The following is a 23892-nucleotide window of genomic DNA, read 5'->3' as shown; positions in this document are numbered from 1 at the left end:
ACAATCAATCATAGGTTGACTGTAGGAGTTGAGCAAAAAGCAATTAAGTAACCTTTTAAAAAAGCATTTCAGTTCTTTCCTGAGCAACTAAGTATACTGTGACAATCAACTGGCTATATGGGATTTACAATAAAGTATTTATATCTTATTATTTGTTAATTGTGTTATATGTTCTTGCTATCAGTAAAATTTATAACAAACATGTATAGTTGAATACATAATTTTTTCCCAGAAGAGTGGACTGCTAAACATTTACCAGCACACCACTGGATTGGGAGAATGGGGAAAAAGGGGGAAATATTTTCAAACCAAAGAAGGAAGTCTGATGTTTTTTCATTTGGTTTTTCAGTTTGCCTTCCGCATCCAACTGCCACAGTGTGCTTTAAGTACATGCCTGCAGATATTAATGCCCAAATAGCTCTGGTAAAACACACATGCCCCATCCCCACTGCTAAGAATTAAAAGCACTTTAATTGAAAAAAATCAACTTTATTTTTTCTAGGTTTAAAAAAAATAGAACCAGCTATTAATTTTTGTTGAGAAAATGCTTCTTTTGGTGTTCACATCTAAATTTCTGAAAAGGTGATCTGGTTACTAAAATCATCCCAAATGCATTCATAAACCAGATCCACGTGTGACCAGCCCTTTACAAAAATTAATTACAGTTGCCACAGCCTTTACATTCATTCTTATCACACGTTACAACATGCAGATAACACAAAGAAAGGTCAACAAGCTGAAGTAAACATTACAGCATCAGGAAAATGAAAACCCATCTGTATAAAATAAATACAATTTTGTAATAACTGTAAAGAAAATGAAAGCACTTAATAAAAATAATGGCAGTTGAAAGTCTAACTGTCTCATCACCCAATCATAAAATAAGTTACTGTAAAATGCATAGACTCCTTACACGTAAAGAATTTGTGCATCACAGTCATGTGTTCAACAGTTTTACACAATAAAAATAAAGCCATTCAAGATATGTGTGCACACTTTGCAACTAGAATACACTTAAAAAACGTTTGCTCTTTAAACTGTCTTAAAAAATATTAAATGTAAAAACCCTCAGATGGAAATTTTGCAGAAAAACCCATATTTTATCTTCCATATGGCTACAGTCACCCTTCCCCAACAGTTCAGCACCCTCAGCTTATTCCCAGGGTCCAGTTCCTAATTGTTGGGGATTGGTGCAAAATGATTACAATAAAGCACCAACCAATGACTGCTCCAGAGAATACCCAGCCCCTCTGTGATCTGGAAATCTCTAACTTAGATGGTTTTGGTCCCAAACATATTAGTCTCTACCCTTCCTGCTACCCACTGCTGCTTTTGACTTTGTCCTTCATGTTAACAGATATAAGGCTCATAGCACTGCAGATCAAAAAAACATAACAAACCATTTTTATCCATCCTCTGTGGACCAGAGCTGAACACACTCATAATGGTAACTCTGGAGTGAAGTCCTGTGTAATGACTTCAAAAAAAGAACAAAGAAAACAATTAACTCTTCCTACTCAGTAGTGCAAATAAAACATTTTCTTTTCAAATATAAAAATAATCCAAGAAGACTATCCATGATTAAAGGCTACTCTCTATGATAACCAGGTCCAACTAGTTCAGAAGAGTCTTTAAGGAAGTGATTGTCAAAAAACACTCAGACAAATCCACAAGAAGTGGGCAACATGAGCAAAGAATGAAGAGGCTTCTTAACATGAATCCAAGACAGCAACACTAGAATAATGTTCCCAGGTTTACATTTGGTGATTTCAGATTTCATTTTCATAAAAAGGCTTGAGAACAATGCCAATACTGCCAATTCTTGATTATTAAGGGATGCTTTTCTAACCCATAGATTATTCAGGCTTCTGTATTTCCTCTTCCTGATAGCTGTCTTTCCATATCATTTCACTACTCATTAACACAGTCATAAATATATAGGCAAAAAACCTCTAAGAAACAACCTAAATCATTTAATTAGTAAGCATCCCTAGAAAAAAAATAAGTCTGATGAGAATAAGAATTCAAACTCCTAAATAAAAGTAATTTTTGATTTACCTATCATTTATTACCAGATTATCTATCCAGAAAGTAATTAATCTAGTAATCCTTGCTTTATAGTAGAAAGTTAAGGATTGGTTGTAATATTAAAGACCAATAAGATAGATCTGAACTCATAGCTATCTTCTTTTTTAATATACTTTTGGAATTCTCAGTGAATTTGTTTGCTTACCCAAAATATTAATTTCCGTTCTGTAATTTTTCTTTACCTTCCATTACTTACAGGTTTCTCTGCAATTTAAGTAGAGTTCACCACCAATAACTGTTTCTGAAGTTAAGGGTGACCTGCTGGCTTGGTCACTTTTGTAGTGACTGGACCTGCCTGTGGCCAAGCACATGCTCCATCACTGTAACTCATCAATACCAAGATTCCAGCAATGGATTCTCAACCTTGACTGCTGTGGGAATCTAGGCAGTCTAGCCAAGACCAAGAAGAGCTGAGCTTCTACAAGCTACTGATATAAAACTGGCATAGTTTTATCTTCTTTCCTCTTGACAAAATATATATACTTTAAACGTCCTTTCATCTCCCTTCACAAAGTATAAATTAGGAATTTTTCTTCAGTTTTGTACAGTGGCATATTGCTGCTTCCCCAGATTGCCATATAAGAATACTGATTCTCTCTTTACCTTCTCTAGTGCAAGCAGGAGAACTCCAGTTACTGATAAGGAAAGCACTACCAATGCTTTCAAACATATTTTGCAAACAGAAGAGAGAGAACATGTTAAAGAATCAAAGAAGGATAGGGCAGATCAAATACACATCTATTTACAACTCACAGAAATATTTTAAAAAATTAACTCACATATCTATTGGCATTTGTCACCCTGGAGACTGTGAAAATGACACTGAACTTGAAAAGTAAAGCATCTTATAGAATAGTTTAATGTGTACAGTATATTTGACAATATCATGTTCCTTTGGAGCACAGTGATGGCAAAAGTGGCCCTCAGCCACATTTACGTATGCATGTTTGCATTTATTTTTGGATAGGAGAACTGGTCATTCTACCCTGTGGCTTGCTGTAGCAATGAGGAAAAGGTCTATCAGCTAGGACTGTGCATGCTGTATCTGACAGTGAGCAACTTCTCCCCCAGATGGTTGACTAATCCCTCAAGTGAACAATTTCATTTCATCCAGTAATTTAGTGGTGCTTGCTGGGCCTCAAACAGAAGCATCATTAAGCTTCTATTGGGCTTTCTGTCATCATCCATACCTCTAAATTGAGATTGGTTTCATTTATTTACTGACACTGTAGAACACATAATGAAATGCTTAGATTTCAAAAAAATTGCATTTTATAACAACCAGTCCCCAAACCAAACACATTAACACTGTCTTCTGCATTTTACCAGTAGTAGTATAATATTGAATGAGGTATTTCAGTTAATGCATCATTCTCTTTCACATATGCACTGAGTTATCCTAAAGATGAAGCTGCTGTGGGCTTTTATTTGGTGTTGCTTTACCTTTCCCACATAACTGGGGAAAATTCACATCTTTTCTGTTTTTTTGGTTTATTTAAAAATAGAAAACAGCAACCTTTTTTTGTTTTATAGCCTACTTCTCAAAATTGTTATTTGTGTGATTAGTGACAACAGGGGAATCTACAATGCTCACATCACAGTAAACTACCACTGACTTACTAGGATCTTAATAGTCTTACAATCCCAAACAAAAACTCTACTCATCTCACTGATGTAGTACCAGCACTTTTGGAGAAGGATGTGGTTCTCTTATGAGGTAAATTGTACAAACATCACAACAAATTTCTAAAAAATGTTTTCTAGAAATAGAAACTTGACTTTACCCTCTTCAAAAGCAACTGGAGGCTGGGCGTGGTGGCTCACGCCTGCAATCCCAGCACTTTGGGAAGCCAAGGTGGGCGGATCACCTGAGGTCAGGAGTTCGAGGCCAGCCTGGCCAACATGGTGAAACTCCATCTCTACTAAAAATACAAAAATTAGCCGAGCATGATGGTGGGTGCCTGTAGTCCCAGCTACTCGGGAGGCTGAGGCAGGAGAATCGCTCGAACCCGAGAGGCAGAGACTGCAGTAAGCTGAGATTATGCCATTGCACTACAGCCTGGGCGACAGAGTAAGACCTGCCTAAAAAAAAAGAAAAAAGAAAAAGCAACTGGAAGAGACTGGGGGGAAGCCTTTTGTGCTGGTCTCTTTCCTAATTACACTCACCCTGACAGGGGCAGCTCCTTGATGTAATGATTCAACAGACTACTGTCTGCACAGGTCCTAGGGGTGTCACATGAGAACCTGTCACCATTATAAGCCACTAGCTCTTATTTTTCTATAAACTAGCCTATTTCCCCTTAAACTGATCATTTAAATGTTCTATATTAATTTGTTTTAACCATCCCCAAATACATTTAGTGCCAATGTCAAAATGGAAAAAAATAAAGCCTCTGAGCTGCAACAGAGGCATCACGTCAGGGTGGTGTCCAGGGCAGGATGGCGCTGGAGAGCACTGGCAGGCAAATAAACACACAGAGACAAGACAGTTCTCGAAAACCTCACACACTGCTATGCTCTCATTTGTTTTCAGGCTATATTACTAATCCTTTGCTATATCTGCATCTCAAAAAAGTGCATTTTGCAAAATTATCAATTTATGATATGCCTCTGATACAAAATGAGAAATCAGAGTGTATGTAAGAGAAAGCACGAGTGTATGTAAACACAGTGTTGGACCGAGCTAGCCTTTGTAAAGAACATATCCAGTACCAGAAGGGGTCCAGTGGACACTGCTTTTCCCCCACAGAGAATGCCAACATTCTGGAGTTTGTTACTGCAACAGACTGTAGTTTGTTACTGCAAACGACAGGGAAAGAGTTCTTCACGAGGTGCCAACCAGCCCCCCTCAAGTTTACTGAGTTGGTGGAAATGTGGGCGTTCTAGGGAACTGCCCTAATATAGACTATAGCTAAGAGGGATGAATATAACGTTCTGAGCTTCAACTAAATTGTCAAGTATAACTGGTGGCAACAGAATTTCTCTCAGATAGTCTTCTAGGATGATTTTATGATTTCCTCTTCTCCAAATGTGATGTTTGCTTAAATATGTGATAGAGTGTATCTTTTTAAAACATGTTCTTAAAATATATTAGCAGGTCATTATATTACTAATCCTCATTTTAGTAGAGTTTTAAAATATCCCAAAGGGGGATAAATATTAATCCATCCATTGAATTTCTTTTGCTTTTTTTTTTTTAAATATATTCTGATTTGCAGATGTAAAATAATGCACACTTATGAAAGAAAGTCTGAACTCCTATGGTGACCCTGACAAGTCCATGTCAATTCCTAAAACAGGCAATGGTAAAAATACTGAATGATGTTGTACCACATATAGCCTGACAAAAATGCAAAAGACTGTATGAGAAATATCCACAAGTTGCTGAGGGTCATCTCCCTGGAAACAGCTTCCTTATGGCCCTTGGAAGGTGGAAAAGCTCCTAAAAGACAAGATAGAAGTATTAGTTTGTTTTACTGTAATGGTAGGTCTCCTGGAATAAAAGTTGAATATTAGCTTAACTACAGTTGTACATGTTAAAGCACCTTCAGTGACTTTCCAGTGCCCCAAAGGAGAGATTTTATTTGAAATACAATTTCCATACTACCTAGCCCCTTCTTGCCTCTGAGCCTCTGCCTTTTCTCTGCCTGCAATGCTCTCCTCCTCCACTTAGTGAATAGCTGGCTCATGTGCATCGTTTCCATGTCAGAAAAGATACTCCCCCCTCCCGTTTCTGTTTATTTCCTTCCTGGAACTTTTCCCAATCGGTCATGATCCCAATTCTTTCTTTCTGCAGACTTGTTTGCCATGTCTCCCACTGGAATATAATCTGCATGAGAGCAGGCACTCTAGCTGCCTTGTCTCTGCTGGATCCCTAGAGATTCCCACAGTGATCAGGACCCAGGATTATGTGAGATTGACATGAAATAATTTCTGAAATAGCATACTTTATGCTGATTCCTCTATTTACAAATTTTTTGTCAAAAAAGTAGTTGTATAACACGACATTTTCAAAAGGCAATATGCTTTATGAAATATATCTTAATAATAAAAGAAATACAAAGTAAACAGATGTCTTTAAATTCATTTCTGGAAAGGAATGCTAGATCACTTCATAGAGCAATATTACCTAAGGTCATCTTGATAACACTCTTCAGCATTTCAAGTAGTCTTTGTCCTTGCTGATAATCCCCAGGGTAAGCTGATTCATGAGGGGATTTGCTTCTCACAGGCAATTTACAGAGTGCATTTTCAAGTTTCAAGATCTAATATGCAAACAGCTTTCTTTAAAAGAGGCTTCCATTACTGTTGCTATAATTTAGCAACTATTTAAAGGTTACTGTGTACCTGTTTCATAAAAATGTGATAAGAGGTCTTCTTTTTCAACAAACCGTTGATAGAGCCAAGTGGTAAGGTCATCAGTCTCCAGGGGTACATCTTTAATTGGAAAGATCCTATCAAGGGTTAGAAGAACCAAAACTATTTAATTCAGAAGTCAAAATCATTGAGAACCACAACTTATGATGAAAAGCTGAATAAAATTGTGTTATCATCTTTTGCTTTAACAAGGGTTGGTTTCTTCAGCTTCTCAGGTATTTTGGTTATTAAAAATTGTTGATTACACAACAGAGTTCATTTATGCATTAATTCAAACATTTACTAGTCTACTATGTCCAGTTACTAGTCTACTAGGTCCAGTGTTAGATCCTGAAAACATACTATTAAATTACCTTATATCTATGAATAACTAGAGAGAATAACTATGTCTTCCCATGTTTGTGGGTTTCAGTAGAAATGGTATTTAGAACAGATGAAGTTTTAAAATGCAGTTAAATCAGGATGTTCAGTCATTTAGTTAAATGTCAGGCAATGTTCTTTTGGTGGGAAAGTCTGAGAAGCACAGAGACTCTGCCCAAATTGGTAATATCAGTAGTATCAGAGATACTGCTTTCATGAATAGGGGTAACTTTTACCGGTTGGGAGTGGCTACCAGAACACTATTCTCAAGATCTGAGACCATGTCCTGACTCACCAGGAAACACGATTGTGATTAGTGATACCCATGGACTGAGAGGGGACAGGCAGCATGAGGACTATGTATTTGCTGACCTTGAAACATAGTTTTATTTTTTGTTTTCCAATTTAGTGGGGGATTTTATTTTGTCCCCTTTATCAAAGGTATAAAGGCACACGGTTTAAAAAGTCAGCAAAAAATGTATTTGTATGAAAAATGGGAGTCCTGTCCCTCTTCCCTTACATTTCTGCCCTCCCCAGAATTGATTATCACCTCTTTTAGCTGATTATCTTGGTATTTATCACCATGTTTCTTTTGTTTTAGGCCTTCTCTAGTGACTTCCCACTATGGAAGACGAGGATGAAGTTCTTTCCTCTTCCTATTCCCATAACATATGCACATTCTTCCCATCTTCCCAATACAGTTGTAGAGTAATTTCAGTTAGCTCAATATTAGGCATTTATATTAATATAATCATGTAAATATATTCATTGCTAAGCCACGGAGTAAATCATGGCTACTTTTTCTTTCTTTACCAATTTTTATTTTCCCTGGATTGAGCAATTACATATCATTTTTCATTTGCTTAATTTTCCATGTACATGTAACAAATTCAACCACAAACTCTCAGGCAATTGTCTATAATCAATGCTCTAAATCAGGTCTGTAAGCTTTTTTTTAAAGGGCCAGACAGAAAATATTCTACGCTTTGCAGGTATAAAAATAAATAAAATTTAAAAGCTATTGGAATCCCCAAAACACTTTACATCTTGAGAGAGATGTGACCTTGATCTGAGTCACGTAGCATGTAGTTGCAACTTCTGCTTCTTATAGATTAATTCTCCTCCTCATTGTTCTTGTTCTGTAAATGACTAGGAGACACCAGAGACCAGACCTCCTGCCCTTCTAATCTCTGACCTTTGTTAGAGATTAACTACCTCCTTTATTGTACTGTACCTAACTCAGACCAGATGGTACAAAAGACCCCACGACAGTTACACCTTCGGTGTGGAATGCTAAATATACCTTTCTGGAAAGAAAAAGACCACCTTGCCCAATCAGATCACTGTAACTATGCATTAAACCTTATGTAGAAAGGTGTTGAAATTTTGTTAAGCTTCCCTAAACCTTGTCTATATAAACAACCCCAAACTTCTACACTTTGGAATACTGACTTCCAATTTTTGGAATATGTGCTTCCTGGGTGGCTGTCCTCAAGCTTTGTGCCTAATATAACCTCTACATTTGACATATTTCTTGGATCTTGTTATTTAAAGTTGACACAAGCTATACTATCCTGTCACAACTACTCAATTCTATCTTTGTAGTATGAAAGCAGCCAGAGACAATGTATAAATAATATACAGTAGCTGTGTTCAAATAAAATTTTATTTAAAAAACAGGCAGTGGGCAGGCAGACCTGTGGTCTAAATCTTTCTCCTAAGCAATCCCCTTGCATCAGACATTCTTTCAATTTCACCTTCCTAAAGAAATTTCACCCAGATGCTGCCTGTAGTCTCATATTAGGAGGTCCCTTCACCATTGTCCTGGTGAGTCCCTGCACTCCTAAATCGAATAGAATGTTAACTATACCTCACGTCTTTCTCTTTCACTGATTACTTTTGAGAGGACATCCTTTCGCAGTTTCTTGAGAAAGAGTACTTGAAATCTTGGATGTCTGCCAATGTCTTTTTTCTGTCCTCAAACTTGGTTGATAGTTTGGCTAGATATAGGACTCAAGGTTAAAAACCATTTTCTTCCATCTCTTATCTTTCTGACCTCCTTTCTGGAAGATTTCTTATTTAACTTCTAAATGTTTTAAGGAGTTTTTATTTTCTTTATTGTATTTTTTTTTTTTTTTGCTTTTTTCCTTTTTATAAATGAATAAATTGCTCACACTCAGGTCTTTTTAATTTTTAAAGAGCTCTTATTGTTCTGAGTCTTTTTTATAGTATGCTATTATTGTTTTATTGCTACAATATCTTATCTTTATAATAAGTTTTTAAAATTATAATGGAAATTTTTAAACATTCACAAGAGGAGAGAAAAAGGTTAATGAACCCCCATGTACTATTAGGAATTCTAGAAACAGACCTTGCCCTGTATAGTCTGGTCCTCCATGTCACCTTCTTGTGTTTGCTTTAGTCTTTATCTTTCAAGAGTTCAGGTCCATTAGATTACTAGTTATCTGACATTCTTTGTTGTTCCATCACATTTACAGATGTGGGACTGAACAGCTGATTGAAAGCTCTCAGCTTACAAGTGGAGTTTGTTGCCTGTCACCCTCACTGAGGATTATCTTGGCTGGGCCACTTAAATTGGTCTCTTCTCTTAAACTCATCCCCTTCCCCAAAGAAAGATCCTCTGATTTCCTGCTTAGAGAGTGAAGGCCCGATTGCTAGCTTTCCGGTAGCCAGTAAGATAAGAGGGCTGGGAATCTTAGCACTCAGCACACTGATATCACTTCACCATGCTGTTTTCATTATGAGACCTCTGCCTCAGTTGTATCTGTTGTTCCTCAGTCCACAGAGCCCCTATTTCCCTCTCCAGAGTAAGCCTCCAATGTTTGCCAGGGTAGGGAAAAATAATTACCCAGCTGTGGGATATAGGGTAGGGGCTGGGGGATCTGCATTCTTCTTAAACAGATTTCAACCAGTCTTCCCAAGTTTAGTAATGCTTTCAACCTCATTTCCACAGGTGCTGATGCTGCTAGACTTTTGGAAGTTCTATGGTATAAGGTTGGCTCCTGGCTTTCCCACAGCTGGCTTGGGGTTCTGTTATGTTATTTACTGCTCCTTCTTTTTTCCAACTTCCTAACTTTTGCTGCCATTGTCTTTCAGGCTGTTTTCCTCATCCTTGTGGGTTTACACCTTTAAAAACCCATTTAGCGTTATTTTATGGGGGTTTTAGGAGAGCAGGAAGTAAACATGAGTCCAATCTACTATGTCTTTTGAAAAGTTCATCTGTTATTTCTGAAAGATCTAAGATGATTTGCTATCTTTGGCCAGGGCCTACCACTTGTCATTCTTAAAGGGGCCTCCGTTGCTATTTTGAGTTTAGGCAAAATGAGTGTCAGTTCCTTACTAGGGATTTGAAAATTATAATGATGCATACCATTATAACAACATCTTAGGCCAGGCGTGGTGGCTCACACCTGTAATCCCAGCACTTTGGGAGGCTGAGGTGGATGGATCACAAGGTCTGGAGTTCAAGACCAGCCTGGTCAAGATGGTGAAACCCCATCTCTACTAAAAATAAAAAAATTAGCCAGGTGTGGTGGCAGCCGCCTGTAATCCCAGCTACTAGGTAGGCTGAGGCACAGAACTGCTTGAACCCAGGAGGCGGAGGTTGCAGTGAGCCAAGATGGCGCCACTGCACTCCAGCCCAGGCAACAGAGTGAGACTTAGTCTCGAAGCGACAGAGCATCCCCCCAAAAAAAAAAACAGCCAGGCGAGGTGGCTCATGCCTGTAATCCCAGCACTTTGGGAGGCAGAGGTGGGTGGATCACGAGGTCAGGAGATTGAGACCATCCTGGCTAACACGGTGAAACTCCGTCTCTACTAAAAATACAAAAAAATTAGCCAGGCGTGGCGGCATGCGCCTATAGTCCCAGCTACTTGGGAGGCTGAGGCAGGAGAACTGCTTGAACCTAGGAGGCGGAGGTTGCAGTGAGCCGGGATCGCACCACTGCACTCCAGCCTGGGCGACAGAGCAAGACTCCGTCTCAAAAAAAATAAAAATAAAAATAAATTAAAAATTTTATAGTATAGATAGTAGAACACGATGTTTAGACCAGCAAATAAATACTGAAAAAAAAATCAGAAAAGAATATTACTTATGAATTACATTATAATGATGATACCTCTTTCTCTTGTTATTTAAACATTTAAATATCAGATTGGGGGAGTATTTTAAAACCCAAATTTAAGTGCGAGTAGACAGAAAAAAAATAGAGGAAAGAAGGAAGGAGTGTGGCATGAAACATCTATTAAAAATCAATTTGAAAATCACACAGGGCTGGGCGTGGTGTCTCACACCTGTAATCTCAATACTTTGGGAGACTGAGGTGCAAGACTCCATCTCAAAAAAGAAAAAAAAAAAAGAACTCACATGCTTTTGATTAAAATTTTACTTTCAAAAATTTGAAAGGATGAAAGATAACCAAAACAGAGTTTTATTTACTCAGAAAATAACTCTCCCATTCTTAATAATCTTCTATCTCCCAAAATACAATATTACATTGCTCTACAGTAGTAATATAAAAGCATTTTGGTTGATGAAATATTTTAACGGAGTGGGAGATCCTAAGGTCCAGAAACTTCAAGTTTCAGCTTGCTGCTGTAAAATCCCCTATTATCTGCCTACGCCTATAATCTCAGCACTTTGGGAGGCCGAGGCAGGTGGATCATGAGGTCAGGAGTTTGAGACCAGCCTGGCCAATATGGTGAAATCCCGTCTCTACTAAAAATACAAAAACTAGCCCGGCATGGTGGCACATGCCTGTAGTCCCAGCTACTCGGGAGGCTGAGGCAGGAGAATTGCTTGAACCCAGAAGGCGGAGGTTGCAGTGAGCTGAGATTGCACCATTGCACTCCAGCCTGGGCAACAGAGGGAGACTCCGTCTCAAAAAAAAACCAAACCAAAACAAAAAAAATCCCCTATTATCCCTTATTATCACAACTTGAATTTACCATTGTTCTGAATAAGCTAACAACAGAAAAATGAATTAAGAATGTCTTTTTTTTGTCTTCCTCTGTCACTCAGGCTGGAGCGTAGTGGCATGATCACAGCTCATGGCAGCCTTGACCTCCCAGGCTCAAGTGATCCTCCCACCTCAGCCTGAGTAGCTGGGACCACAGGTGCGCATCATCATGCCCAGCTAATTTTTTTGTTGTTGTGTTTTGTAGAGATGGGGTTTCCCCATATTGCCCAAGCTGGTCTCAAACTCCTGGGCTCAAGAGATACACTCTCTTCGGTCTCCCAAAGTGGTGGAATTGAGTGAGCCACTGTGCTCAGTCAACTTTTTAAAAAAGAAAAAATATTGGAAATGCTGATGCCACAAAAAATCATCCTATAGGTTAGTATTCGTAGCCCTTTTAACACCTTTACTCCTAAGTAATTTAAAGATCTCTTTCAAACTAAACATTTTTCCTCTGCATTCTCCAGCTCAGGTTCTGATATGCCTCATTGAGTGAGTGAGTGGGACTCCCTGGCTGAGATTCCCTTCTACAAACAGTGTTTGCTTTGGTTTTTTTTTCTTTCTTTCTTTCTTTTTTTTTTTTTTTTTTTTTTACACATGGAGAGTCTTTGCTTTTTAGGCACAATTAAAATAATCCCAGAAGACAGTGTGGCCTAGTGATTAAGCATACAAACTATCAGGCCAGGTGCAGTGGCTCACACCTGTAATCCCAGCACTTTGGGAGGCTGAGGTGGGCAGATCACGAGGTCAGGAGCTTGAGACCAGCCTGGCCAACATGGTGAAACCTCGTCTCTACTAAAAATACAAAAATTAGCCAGATGTGGTGGCAGGTGCCTGTAATCCTAGCTACTCGGGAGGCTGAGGCAGAAGAATAGCTTGAAACTGGAAGGTGGTGGTTGCAGTGAGCCAAGATCGCACCACTGTACTCCAGCCTGGGCAACAAGGTAAAATTCTGTCTCAAAAAAAAAAAAAACAAAAAACGAAAAAAAGCTATTGGGCAGACTGCCTGGGGTTGAATCCTGACTCCACCACTTGCCAGTTGCGTGACCTTGGGAAAATTGTTTAACCGCTGTATGACTTACTTCCCTTGTGTTTAAGACGGGGCTAATCATATTACTTACCTTACAAAGTTGCTAAATATGTAAAGTGCTTACATATATACGTATATTTGGCATATGGTAAACACTCATACAAATGCTAGTATTGGTTGTGCTGATTAAGTGCCAGATCATTTAAGGTCAGCATTATTGTGCTTCTGGGTTTTTTGGGTTCAGCAATAGTTGTAGTGACTACACTGGATCTGCAGGTGTCATGGGTTTAGCATTCCATGACTATTTTCATATAGTCAGATAATAAAGTCAATACCAAGAATTTAAAAGATGAAGTCTTGACAGAGATTCTGAAGACGCTCTTAATATCAATATTGATATAATCAGAGGAACAGACACAAGGAGATAAAATTTCAAATGAGGAGTCTCTGCCTAATTAAACAGGTTTATCTTTCCATCTCTTCAAAGGGTAACTTCCATCTTTTGAATTGTAAGAAATGCTCATGTTAGAAAAGATGTCGCAATAATTTTATTGCCTCCTCTTTGTGCCCCCTACATTTTAACCAAAAATTCCTATGGTGGGAAAATTATAGGATATAGAAGATCCTAAGTTTGCTTTGATAGGCTACTTCGCTTGCAGTGTATATGAAATTCTACAGAATTCAGCCACCAGGCAAACACGTTTCCATGGAAAAATGTTCTGTGTTCACCATATAATGCTAGGCTTACATCTCCTCACCCTGCTCTATCTTGGCTCCTTGGCTGCAAAAGCCCAAACTCCTGTCTCAAGCCATCATCTCCATTTGAAGTGGATTTGAAAAGATGATTAAAAAATAGTTTCATAAAGTGCCTTTTCCTAACTTCTTTTCTAAGAAGTTTCCAGGTATCTGGTTATATGAAATAGCCATTTACATATAAGGGTTAGGCTCAATTTGAATCAGTGAATGATTGAATGTCTGTACCTACCAAGGAAGCTTACAATTTTAATTTGCAAGTAAAAGACAAATTAATGCAAATAGTGACAATTTTGTTTTTACCTTTCCTTTGTTAACACTTTTATTTTTCTTGTCATATTGCTCTGGTAAGAACCTCTAGTACAGGGCTGGGCATGGTGGCTCACGCCTGTAATCCCAGCATTTTGAGAGGCTGAGGTGGGCAGACCATGGGTGTCAGGAGATCGAGACCATCCTGGCTACCACGGTGAAACCCCGTCTCTACTAAAAATACAAAAAAATTAGCCAGGCATGGTGGCAGGTGTCTGTAGTCCCAGCTACTCGGGAGGCTGAGGCAGGAGAATGGCATGAACCCAGGAGGCAGAGCTTGCAGTGAGCCAGGATCGTACCAATGCACTCCAGCCTAGGCGACAGAGTGAGACTCCATCTCAAAAAAAAAAAAAAGAACCTCTAGTATAATGTTCTAGTACAGTGATAATAAGCATCCTTCTCTTTCATTCTTAATCTTTCAGGGATAAATATTCAACACAATTAAGTATATTACTTGCTGTAAAATTTTTTATAGATACCATTGATCAGATTAACCTTAATAGAAGAAATTCCCTTCTATTTCCAATTTGCTAAGAGTGTTTTCTTTTTTTATCATGAATGAGAGTTGCATTTTATTAAAATTTTTTTTATCGATTGAAATGCGTATGTAATCTTTCCCTATATTCTGTTAATATGAACTACTTTGATTGATTTGAATTTTAAACCAAACTTTCAATCCTAGGATGTATGCTGTCACTATATAACATTACATATTTTAATATATATTGCTGGGTTTTATCTTGCATCTATAACCATGTAAGAGGTTTGCCTGTAAATTTTCCTTTCTTATAACATCTTTAGTTCAGGTTTTGGTATCAATGTTATGCTATCCCGATAAAACAAGCTTAGGAAGTATCCTTTCTTCTTCTATGCTCTGGAAGAGTTGTGTTTAATGTCCTTTTACTATTTTGTTTTGGTTTTTTTAGAGACGGGGTCTTGCTATGTTGCCCAGGCTGGTTTCAAAGGAGTCTCCTGCCACAGTCTCCTGAGCAGCTGGGAATACAGGTGCACATATACCATACCCAGCTCCTCTTTTTAGTAACTATAAGATTTGTAGTGATATCCCTCTTTTCATTCTTGATATTGGTAATGTAGTTGTGTTTTCAAAGAAACAAAATTTTCTGGTATTGCTATTTCTACCATATGTTTCCTATTTCAACAAATTCTCCTTCATTTTTCCTGCTTTGTACTGTAATTGGATTTAATTTGCTTTTCTTTTTCTTATTGAGATAAATATTTAGGTTACTGATTTTTAGCTTTCTTATTTTCTATAATATTAGCATTCTAAGGCTATAAATCCTTCCTATGCATAGATTAAGCTACATCTCACAACTTTTGATAGATAATATTTTCATTATCATTCTGCTAACAATATTTTTGAATTTTCATTGTCTCTCTTAATACATAGTAAACATTAAATTCCTCTTATGCTCTACTGATAAACAGTTTCTCATCTTTTGTTATTAGAAACAATGTGGCAACAAATAGCATTATACAAATGTTCATTCATATGTAAGTTTATAGGATAAATTTCCAGAAGTGAAATTGCTGTGTCAGAAGTTTAATGCAGTAGTAATTTTGAAAGATATTGCTATATTATCTTTATAAAGATTGTACCAATTTATATTTTCATTAGCAATTTGTGAGACTGATTCTTACTGAAAGATTTTTAAATTGGAGAATTACCAAGTCAGAAGGCTCTCACTTAGGTATAGAGGATGGCTAGTAGTGTTTCTTAACTAACTGGGCTATGCCTGACTGGGGACATATTCGTGGAAATCCATCCATGAAGTCTCTTTAAGAATAGAGATATCGGGCCGGGCGTGGTGGCTCACGCCTGTAATCCCAGCACTTTGGGATGCCGAGGTAGGCAGATCACCTGAGGTAGGGAGACCATCCTGGCTAACACAGAGAAACCCCATCTCTACTAAAAATACAAAAAACTAGCCAGGCGTGGTGGCACATGCCTGTAATTCCAGCTACTCGGGAGGTGGGGGCAGGAGAATCACTTGAACTCGGGAGGTAGAGGTTGTGGTGAGCCGAGATTGCATCACTGCACTCCAGCCTGGGCAACAATAGCAAAACTCCGTCCCCCCCACCTCCCTCAAAAAAGAATAGACACATTGTGTTTTCATTTCAACATTAATCTTCATTAATAAAAACATTCTGAATCATAAGATAAGTATCTATAATTAAGTACAACCATTGGATTTTGGTGCCTATATTTATAATAATTTTGGTACAACGCAGTACTAAAAAGTAAAGGTCCAGAAAAGTAAATGGGTGCATACTAAAAAGCAAACTCTATTTTCTCACCTCTTAAAATTGATGACCTCTGAACTATGTATGTATGGGGCAGACTCCGAGCAGAATAAAGCTCTGCAATTCTTAGCTAATACATTACGGTTCTAGACAGAAGGGTGCTCAGAGCAACATAGGAACTATTAATTATTCAGGAAATCTAATTGTTTCTTTCTCTTTCCTCCAATTTAAATGTCCTTAAATGTTTGGATGTTTAGGAAGGTCAATTAACTTCACCTTGATATTAGAGGCATGTCTTAAAATTTAAAAATCAGATTTTTCTTAAGTGAAAGGTATTACAAATTACTGAGTTTTTACTTTTAGATAATTTAATATGGTCTTAACACATTTTTGCAGCCTATGTAGCGCTTTTTAACTATTCACCTCTACCATCCTGAGTAGCAGCCAAATACTTGCATTACTTTTTGACTCCTAAAACTATTCTACTTCTGCTTTGTTGACACTCACTGCTTAGTATAAAAGGCTTATGCACGCCACCACTTGCAGGAATCCTCTCACCAAGGGAAAGGATTATCTAGCTTTTCTTTAAAAAACAAAATAAATTTATCCAAAGCAAATATCTGCCAATCTGTTATCACTCAGCCAATTCTGGTAGTCTTGGCACCCTTCTCATTAAAAACCCATGTCAGACCTGTCATCATATATCATTCTCTTCATGACATGTATTGGGGTGTAGCAATGGGCTCATAACCAATTAGGGCCAAGGAGATGATAATGAAAGTTCTGTAGGGGCTTTAGGGAAAAGTTTAAGAGGGACTACAAGAAAAATAAAATCTATTTCTTCTCTTGTCTTTATCTTCATGGAAGTGTGAGGTCTTACATTTCCTCACAGCTACTGGCTGAGGATGAAACCAACACAGAGAGGAAAGCAAAACTGGGAGAAACAGAGCTTGAATCAGCAGATTAAGTACATCATCCTGTCCTATTTTCGATGTCCAATTATGTGACCTAATAAATTCCCTTATTGTGAAAGTCTGTTTGAATTGGACTTTGAGTTACTTAGAGATACAAATAGTTAGCTTGGCTTTTAAGGTATACCAAAATCTGAACTCAACTTTCCAACCGTATTTCCCAGAACTTCAATTTATGCATGCATATTACAGACAACTTATTGTTTCCTACACGTGTGCTATACTTCCATAGTTCTGTGTGTTTGTTCATAGTTACTACTGCACAAAATGCCCACCCATCTACCCGTCCCATCTCTACCTACCTAAATTCTATCCACCATCTTCTAAAGCCTAAAATAAATAAAGCTTCCATAAAGTTTCCTCTGGTCTAAGAAGGCCATAGTCCCAGTGGTTAGCACAGAACAGGTACTCTTTGTAAGACAGATAAAAACTTGTTGACTCACATCAGATAATACTTGCAGTATGTAATTACTTTATAAGATTAATTTAGCTTCTGTTAATATAAAATTAGGTCTAATCAACTTAAGAATAACTTAGCAAGAGCCACAGGGCTAAAAGAGATCTCAAAATAGTATCTAAAATATCTTTATAAGGAGAAAATTGACATTAAAAATAAAGCTGAATTAAACAGAAGAACATTAAAAATAAGGCTGAATTAAACCAGGGAAGTTTGGGTTTACCAGTTGAATTCACGAAAGAATGCTAGTGAAGTATCTATTGCTTCAATAGGGTTGAACATGGGGACGGGGCTATATGTTGAAAGACAACCTACTCTACCATCTGCCCAGAATAGCTGGGATATTCTCTTCTCTTAGGAGACAGCCAGGAGGGCAGACGAAATGCTCCCTCAAGAGCAATCTACTTCTATTACTCTGACTGGTCACCATAGGATTAAAATATTAAAACGACTAATCCCCTAATATGGCAAAAGATTAAATACATTGAATACCAGTCCTCTTGAAATCAAATAAGAGGAGTGCTTGTGTGATTTAAATAAGTAAATACATATACACCAGAAATAAACCTTTACAATACCAATAGCTACCCAAATGAAAAACTAGCTCCTAATTTTCAACAAATGAACATTCTTATTATCAATAATTCAGAATGTGCTCTTAAATAGAGAATATACTACCAAAATCCACAGTCAGATTTAAAAGCACTAGATGAAATTACACTTTCAAAAAAAATGTAAAATAATACTTAGCAGCTGGCACCCCCTATACTGGAGTTGGAGCATTTGAATTTTTACGTCAAGACTCCAAAATGTGAGCTGACAAACAACATGGCTAAACCCTCAATTCAATTATGTCAAGATTGTGTAAGGAATTAAGCACCGAAGAAGATTCTGAAATAAACAATTCCTGCTTTCAAATAGCTAATCATCTAGCAGAGGGAAAAGAAAAGTAACAACCAGAATATGATAAATATTGTGTGAGGATTTTAGAGAACTACTGTGTGAGTTTAAATGACGGAATGTGTGTATTTACTTATGGCACGGGACGTATAAAAGAGATATCACTTGAATTTGGCCTAAAAGAGTAAGAAGAATGCTATGGTTTGAATGTGTTTGTCTCTGAAACTCGTGTTCAAACTTAATCTCCAATGTCAGTATTAAGAGGTGAGGCCTTTAAAATGTGATTTGGTCATGAGTGTTCTGCTTTCATGAATAGATTAATCCATTCAAGGATTAATGGATTAATGAGTTATCAAAGGAGTAGGTTAGTTATCACAAGAGTGAGTCTGTTCTAAAAGCCACTTTGGCTCTCAGTGCTCCTCTCTCACCCTGTGATGCCTTCTGCCATGTTATGAAGCAGCACAAGGCTCTCACCAGAAGCCAACCAGATGCAGCCACCTGATCTTGGACTTCCCAGCCTCCACAACTGTGAGAAAGAAACTTACATTCTTTATAAATTACACAGTCTCAGATATTTTATTAGAAAATAAACTAATAGAAAATTAACTTAGATATAGAATTTTTTTACTTTGTTAAGTAACATACGCATATAATTTCTAAAAGTCAAAGCATACCACAGGGTAGACAACAAAAAATAATGGCCCTATACTTTCCTCCCTCAGACACCTGTTTCTCAGATACAACCCCTGTTTCTTTTGCTGTTTTTTCCATATAGATTATAAATGTTTTAATAGCACTATTTCCGGATTATCCTATTTAAAATTTATTTGTTGGTTTCCTATTATGGCAGGTAAGGGTTTGACTATCTTAAACCGTTGTCCTCTTCTCCTTCAGCTTCCTCCTTCTCCTCTCCTAGATAATTAAAAATTCCTTCTTGGGCTGGGTGCCGTGGCTCACGCCTGTAATCCCAGCACTTTGAGAGGCCAAGGCGGCTGGATCACCTGAGGTCAGGAGTTTGAGACCAGCCTGGCCAAAATGGTGAAACTCCATCTCTACTAAAAATACAAAAATCAGCTGAGCGTGATGGCACGTGCCTGTAATCCCAGCTATGTGGGAGGCTGAGGCAGGAGAATCACTTCAACCCAGGAGACAAAGGTTGCAGCAAGCTGAGATCATGCCACTGCACTGCAGCCTAGGTGACTAGAGAGACCCCATCTCAAAAAAAAAAAAAACTTCCTTCTCAGTGCCAACTCTTTCTTTTGTAACTATGTCTATGATTATACCTATTAGTTTGTGCTCTATTTATTTTCTCAGTGCCTGTTTTGTCTAACAGACTGCGCTATTCTCAGCTTTGCACCCAGTGTATAAATCAGTGCCTAGTCCTTAGTAGGAACTCAGGTTTGCTGAACAGAATTAAATTACAGTAATCTGTCAGCACAAAACTTTATGTGGTGTCATCTGTAGATAATCATCAATGTTCACGGACACTACCAGGGTTAGTGTGGCAACAATAACTCAGAAATCCAGAAACTACTTGTTACAAAAAATAGATTTATGCGGTGTTTGGTTTTTGTCCTTGTGATAGTTTACTGAGAATGATGATTTCCAATTTCATCCATGTCCCTACAAAGGGCATGAACTCATCATTTTTTATGGCTGCATAGTATTCCATGGTGTATATGTGCTACATTTTCTTAATCCAGTCTATCATTGTTGGACATTTGGGTTGGTTCCAAGTCTTTGCTATTGTGAATAGTGCCACAATAAACATACGTGTGCATGGGTCTTTATAGCAGCATGATTTATAGTCCTTTGGGTATATACCCAGTAATGGGATGGCTGGGTCAAATGGTATTTCTAGTTCTAGATCCCTGAGGAATCGCCACACTGACTTCCACAACGGTTGAACTAGTTTACAGTCCCACCAACAGTGTAAAAGTGTTCCTATTTCTCCACATCCTCTCCAGCACCTGTTGTTTCCTGACTTTTTAATGATTGCCATTCTAACTGGTGTGAGATGGTATCTCATTGTGGTTTTGATTTGCATTTCTCTGATGGCCAGTGATGATGAGCATTTTTTCATGTGTCTTTTGGCTGCATAAATGTCTTCTTTTGAGAAGTGTCTGTTCATATCCTTCGCCCACTTTTTGATGGGGTTGTTTGTTTTTTTCTTGTAAATTTGTTTGAGTTCATTGTAGATTCTGGATATTAGCCCTTTGTCAGATGAGTAGGTTGGGAAAATTTTCTCCCATTTTGTAGGTTGCCTGTTCACTCTGATGGTAGTTTCTTTTGAATTGAACAATGAGAACACATGGACACAGGAAGGGGAACATCATACTCTGGGGACTGTTGTGGGGTGGGGGGAGGGGGGAGGGATAGCATTAGGAGATATACCTAATGCTAAACAGCGAGTTAATGGGTGCAGCACACCAGCATGGCACATGTATACTTACGTAACTAACCTGCACATTGTGCACATGTACCCTAAAACTTAAAGTATAATAATAATAATAATAATAAAATAGATTTATGGACAAAAACAGAAACTGTCAAATTTAACATATCAGAATATCTCCCAGCATTCAATTCCCAGAAATTTTACTTTAAGCCATTATCCTGAGCTAAGCTGTTAGGCCTAACAACATATTAAAATGTAATATTTATAGCTTCCCCCTGGAACTATTAGAATAGTTTAAAAAAGAAACCACTCAGTTATCTGAAAATAAATTTCAGAAACTCAAACATAAACTTCTACCTACTTTAATACAGGAAATAAACCAAGGCAGACATTTCCAAAGACTATACAGGTAGCAAACCTAGGGACAGTGACTTTAAAGTTTGTGTAGATAGGAAGATGGCAAATACTTAACACCTAGGCCACTGCTTCCCCTTCTCAGTCAAGGATAACTGAGCCCTCCTCTTGAGCCTTGTTCCTTGCAACAGTCAAGAGCCCTCAAAATGCCATTTGGAGATATAAACAATGAGATGGCATTTTTAGAACTGGAATTTATTATATATTTATTAATTTTATATCTTTTGAGACACACAGTAAGATGCTTAACAAATGCTTGCTGATTGAGCAGAAGTGAACTCTCCAGTAAGCAAAATCTGACATTGGTTTCTCTGCTTAAAAGAATCACTATTACGCTTTCCATGTGTCTAATGATGTTTTTAAACTTTTTATTTTGAAATAATTTCAGACTCAAAGTTGAAAAATAGTATAAAAATTCTCATATGTTTCACCCAGATTCCCCAAATGTTAATATTTCTCACATTTGCTTTACTTTATCATTCTCTCTATCTATATCTATTTTTTCTGTCATTTTTTCACTCAAATTTTGAGAATAAGTTAAATGAAAAGGTTAGACAAAAAGATCTAGGTAGTCCTTCCATTTCTCAGATTCAATGACTAAGTAAAAAATAAACAGCAATTATCAGTGAGAATTATGTTTAACCATTGTCCAATTAAAATTAAAACCCTAGGAATTTTTGTATTTGGGGGCATAATATTTCCAACAAAACTATATTAGAAAATAAGAGGTATTTTTGGAATAACAATGGCACTTTGCTAGACCTTCAGGAGACCTAAAAGTGAAAAAGACATGGTAAACCCCCAAAGAGTCAAGGAGGTGGGGAGAGAATTCTTTATTTCCAATGCTTATTTCCAGTTACTTACCAAATTATAATATTTTCAAGATCATATTATATCCACATTCATCTATTGATAATAACCCAGTAAATTAGCTTTATCTGTTATTATTTTAGTTCTATGTGTATAGGTTAATTTTTCATATCTGGGCTAAGTCTAGACTGGGCTAAGGGATGCCCAGATAGCTGGTAAAACATTATTTCTAAGTGTGTCTGTGTGTGTGTTTCTGGAAGAGATTAGCATCTGAATTGATGCATTGAGTAAAGTGGACACTCCCTAACCCCCCATGTGGGAAGGCATCATTTAATCCACTGAGGGCCCAAAGAGAACAAAAAGGTGGAGGAAGGGCAAATTTACTCTCTCTGCTTGAGCTGGGCCATACAGCTTCTCCTCCCCTTCAACATCAGTGCTCCTGGTTCCTGGGCTTTCAGACTGAGACTGGGACTTACACAGTTAGTACCCCAATTCTCAAGGCCTTTCGACTTGGACCAGGACTTACACCATCAGCTCCCCAGTTCTTCGGCTTTCAGACTTAGACTAGAACTGACAACATTGGCTCCCTTGGTTCTCAGTCCTTCAGGCTTGGACCAGAACGACACCAGTGGCTTTCCCAGGCCTCCAGCTTACAGACAGCAGACTGTGGGACTTCTCAGCAGCCATAATCACATGAGCCAATTTCTCATAATAAATCTCTTTCTACATATCTTTATACAGATGATCCTTGACTTACAATGGGGTTACATTGTGATAAACCCATTGTAAGTCGAAAATGCATTTAATACACCTAACCTACTGAACATCATAGCTTAGCCTAGCATACCTTAAATGTGCTGAGAACACTTACATTAGACTACAGTTGGGCAATCATCTAACACAAAGCCTATTCTATAATAAAGTGTTTAATACGGCACACAGATGGGCATTTTGTAGAGATGATGGGATGTGAAAACAAAAAACACAATATCCAAAAAGTACTGGCAACACAGTACACTATGGAGTATTGGTTGTTTACCCTCATGATCATGTGGCTGACTGGGAGCTGCAGCTCACTGCCACTGCCCAGTATCTCCAGAGAGTAGTGTACCGCATATCACTAGCCTGGGAAAAGATCAAAATTCAAGATTCAAATTGTGGTATCTACTGAATGTCTATTACTTTCACACCATCATAAAGTCAAAAAATCATGAAGTTAACTACCTTAAGTCACGGACCATCTATATGTCCTATTGATTCTGTTTCTCTGGAGAACCCTGACTTATTATGGTAAGATAAAAAATTTCTTTCATGTATACTTTTTCTAAATATCTGAAATTAGGCATATCTTCTAATTGGAGAATGGAAATTTTACCTTATTTGTAAGGATGATTCACCTGATTCTTCAGCATCATTACAGAAACACAGAATTTGATTCACAATATAGCTAAACCTCAATTAAGACCACTTATTTCATGTCTCCATCCTGAATGTCATCAAACTGAAAAGTTTTTTTATTTTTTTCTTTTGAGACATGGTCTCACTCTGTCACCCAGTTTGGAATGCAGTGGCATGATCTTGGCTCACTGCAACCTCTGCCTCTTGGGTTCAAGCGATTCTCCTGCCTCAGCCTCCCAAGTAGCTGAGATTAGAGGCACATGTCACCATGCCCAGCGAATTTTTTTTTTTTTTTTAGTAGAGATGGGATTTCACTATATTGGCCAGGCTGATCTCGCACTCCTGACCTCAAGTGATCCATCCACCTCGGCCTCCCAAAGTGCTGGGAT

At 37.8% G+C, this 23892-nt stretch overlaps 1 protein-coding gene across 6 annotated transcripts in view; it reads right to left on the bottom strand.

Annotated features, from left to right (window-relative positions):
• Nucleotides 1-468: 468 nt before the first annotated feature.
• LPGAT1 (lysophosphatidylglycerol acyltransferase 1) overlaps nt 469-23892 on the bottom strand; it is an 87508-nt gene continuing 64084 nt past the window's right edge. For all 6 annotated transcript variants that reach the window (XM_054457597.2, XM_054457659.2, XM_054457632.2 and 3 more), the window contains 2 exons: nt 6436-6542; nt 469-5530 (listed from right to left, as the gene is read on the bottom strand). In XM_054457597.2, coding sequence (XP_054313572.1) covers nt 5379-5530; nt 6436-6542 — 259 coding nt within the window. In that variant the 3' untranslated portion in view covers nt 469-5378. The remainder of the gene's footprint in view (nt 5531-6435; nt 6543-23892) is intronic.

The sequence above is a fragment of the Pongo pygmaeus genome, chromosome 1, assembly GCF_028885625.2.
Source record: "Pongo pygmaeus isolate AG05252 chromosome 1, NHGRI_mPonPyg2-v2.0_pri, whole genome shotgun sequence".
Classification (NCBI taxonomy): domain Eukaryota; kingdom Metazoa; phylum Chordata; class Mammalia; order Primates; family Hominidae; genus Pongo; species Pongo pygmaeus.
Note: the sequence above shows the minus strand (reverse complement) of the source record. Positions and strands in the feature narration are given on the sequence as shown.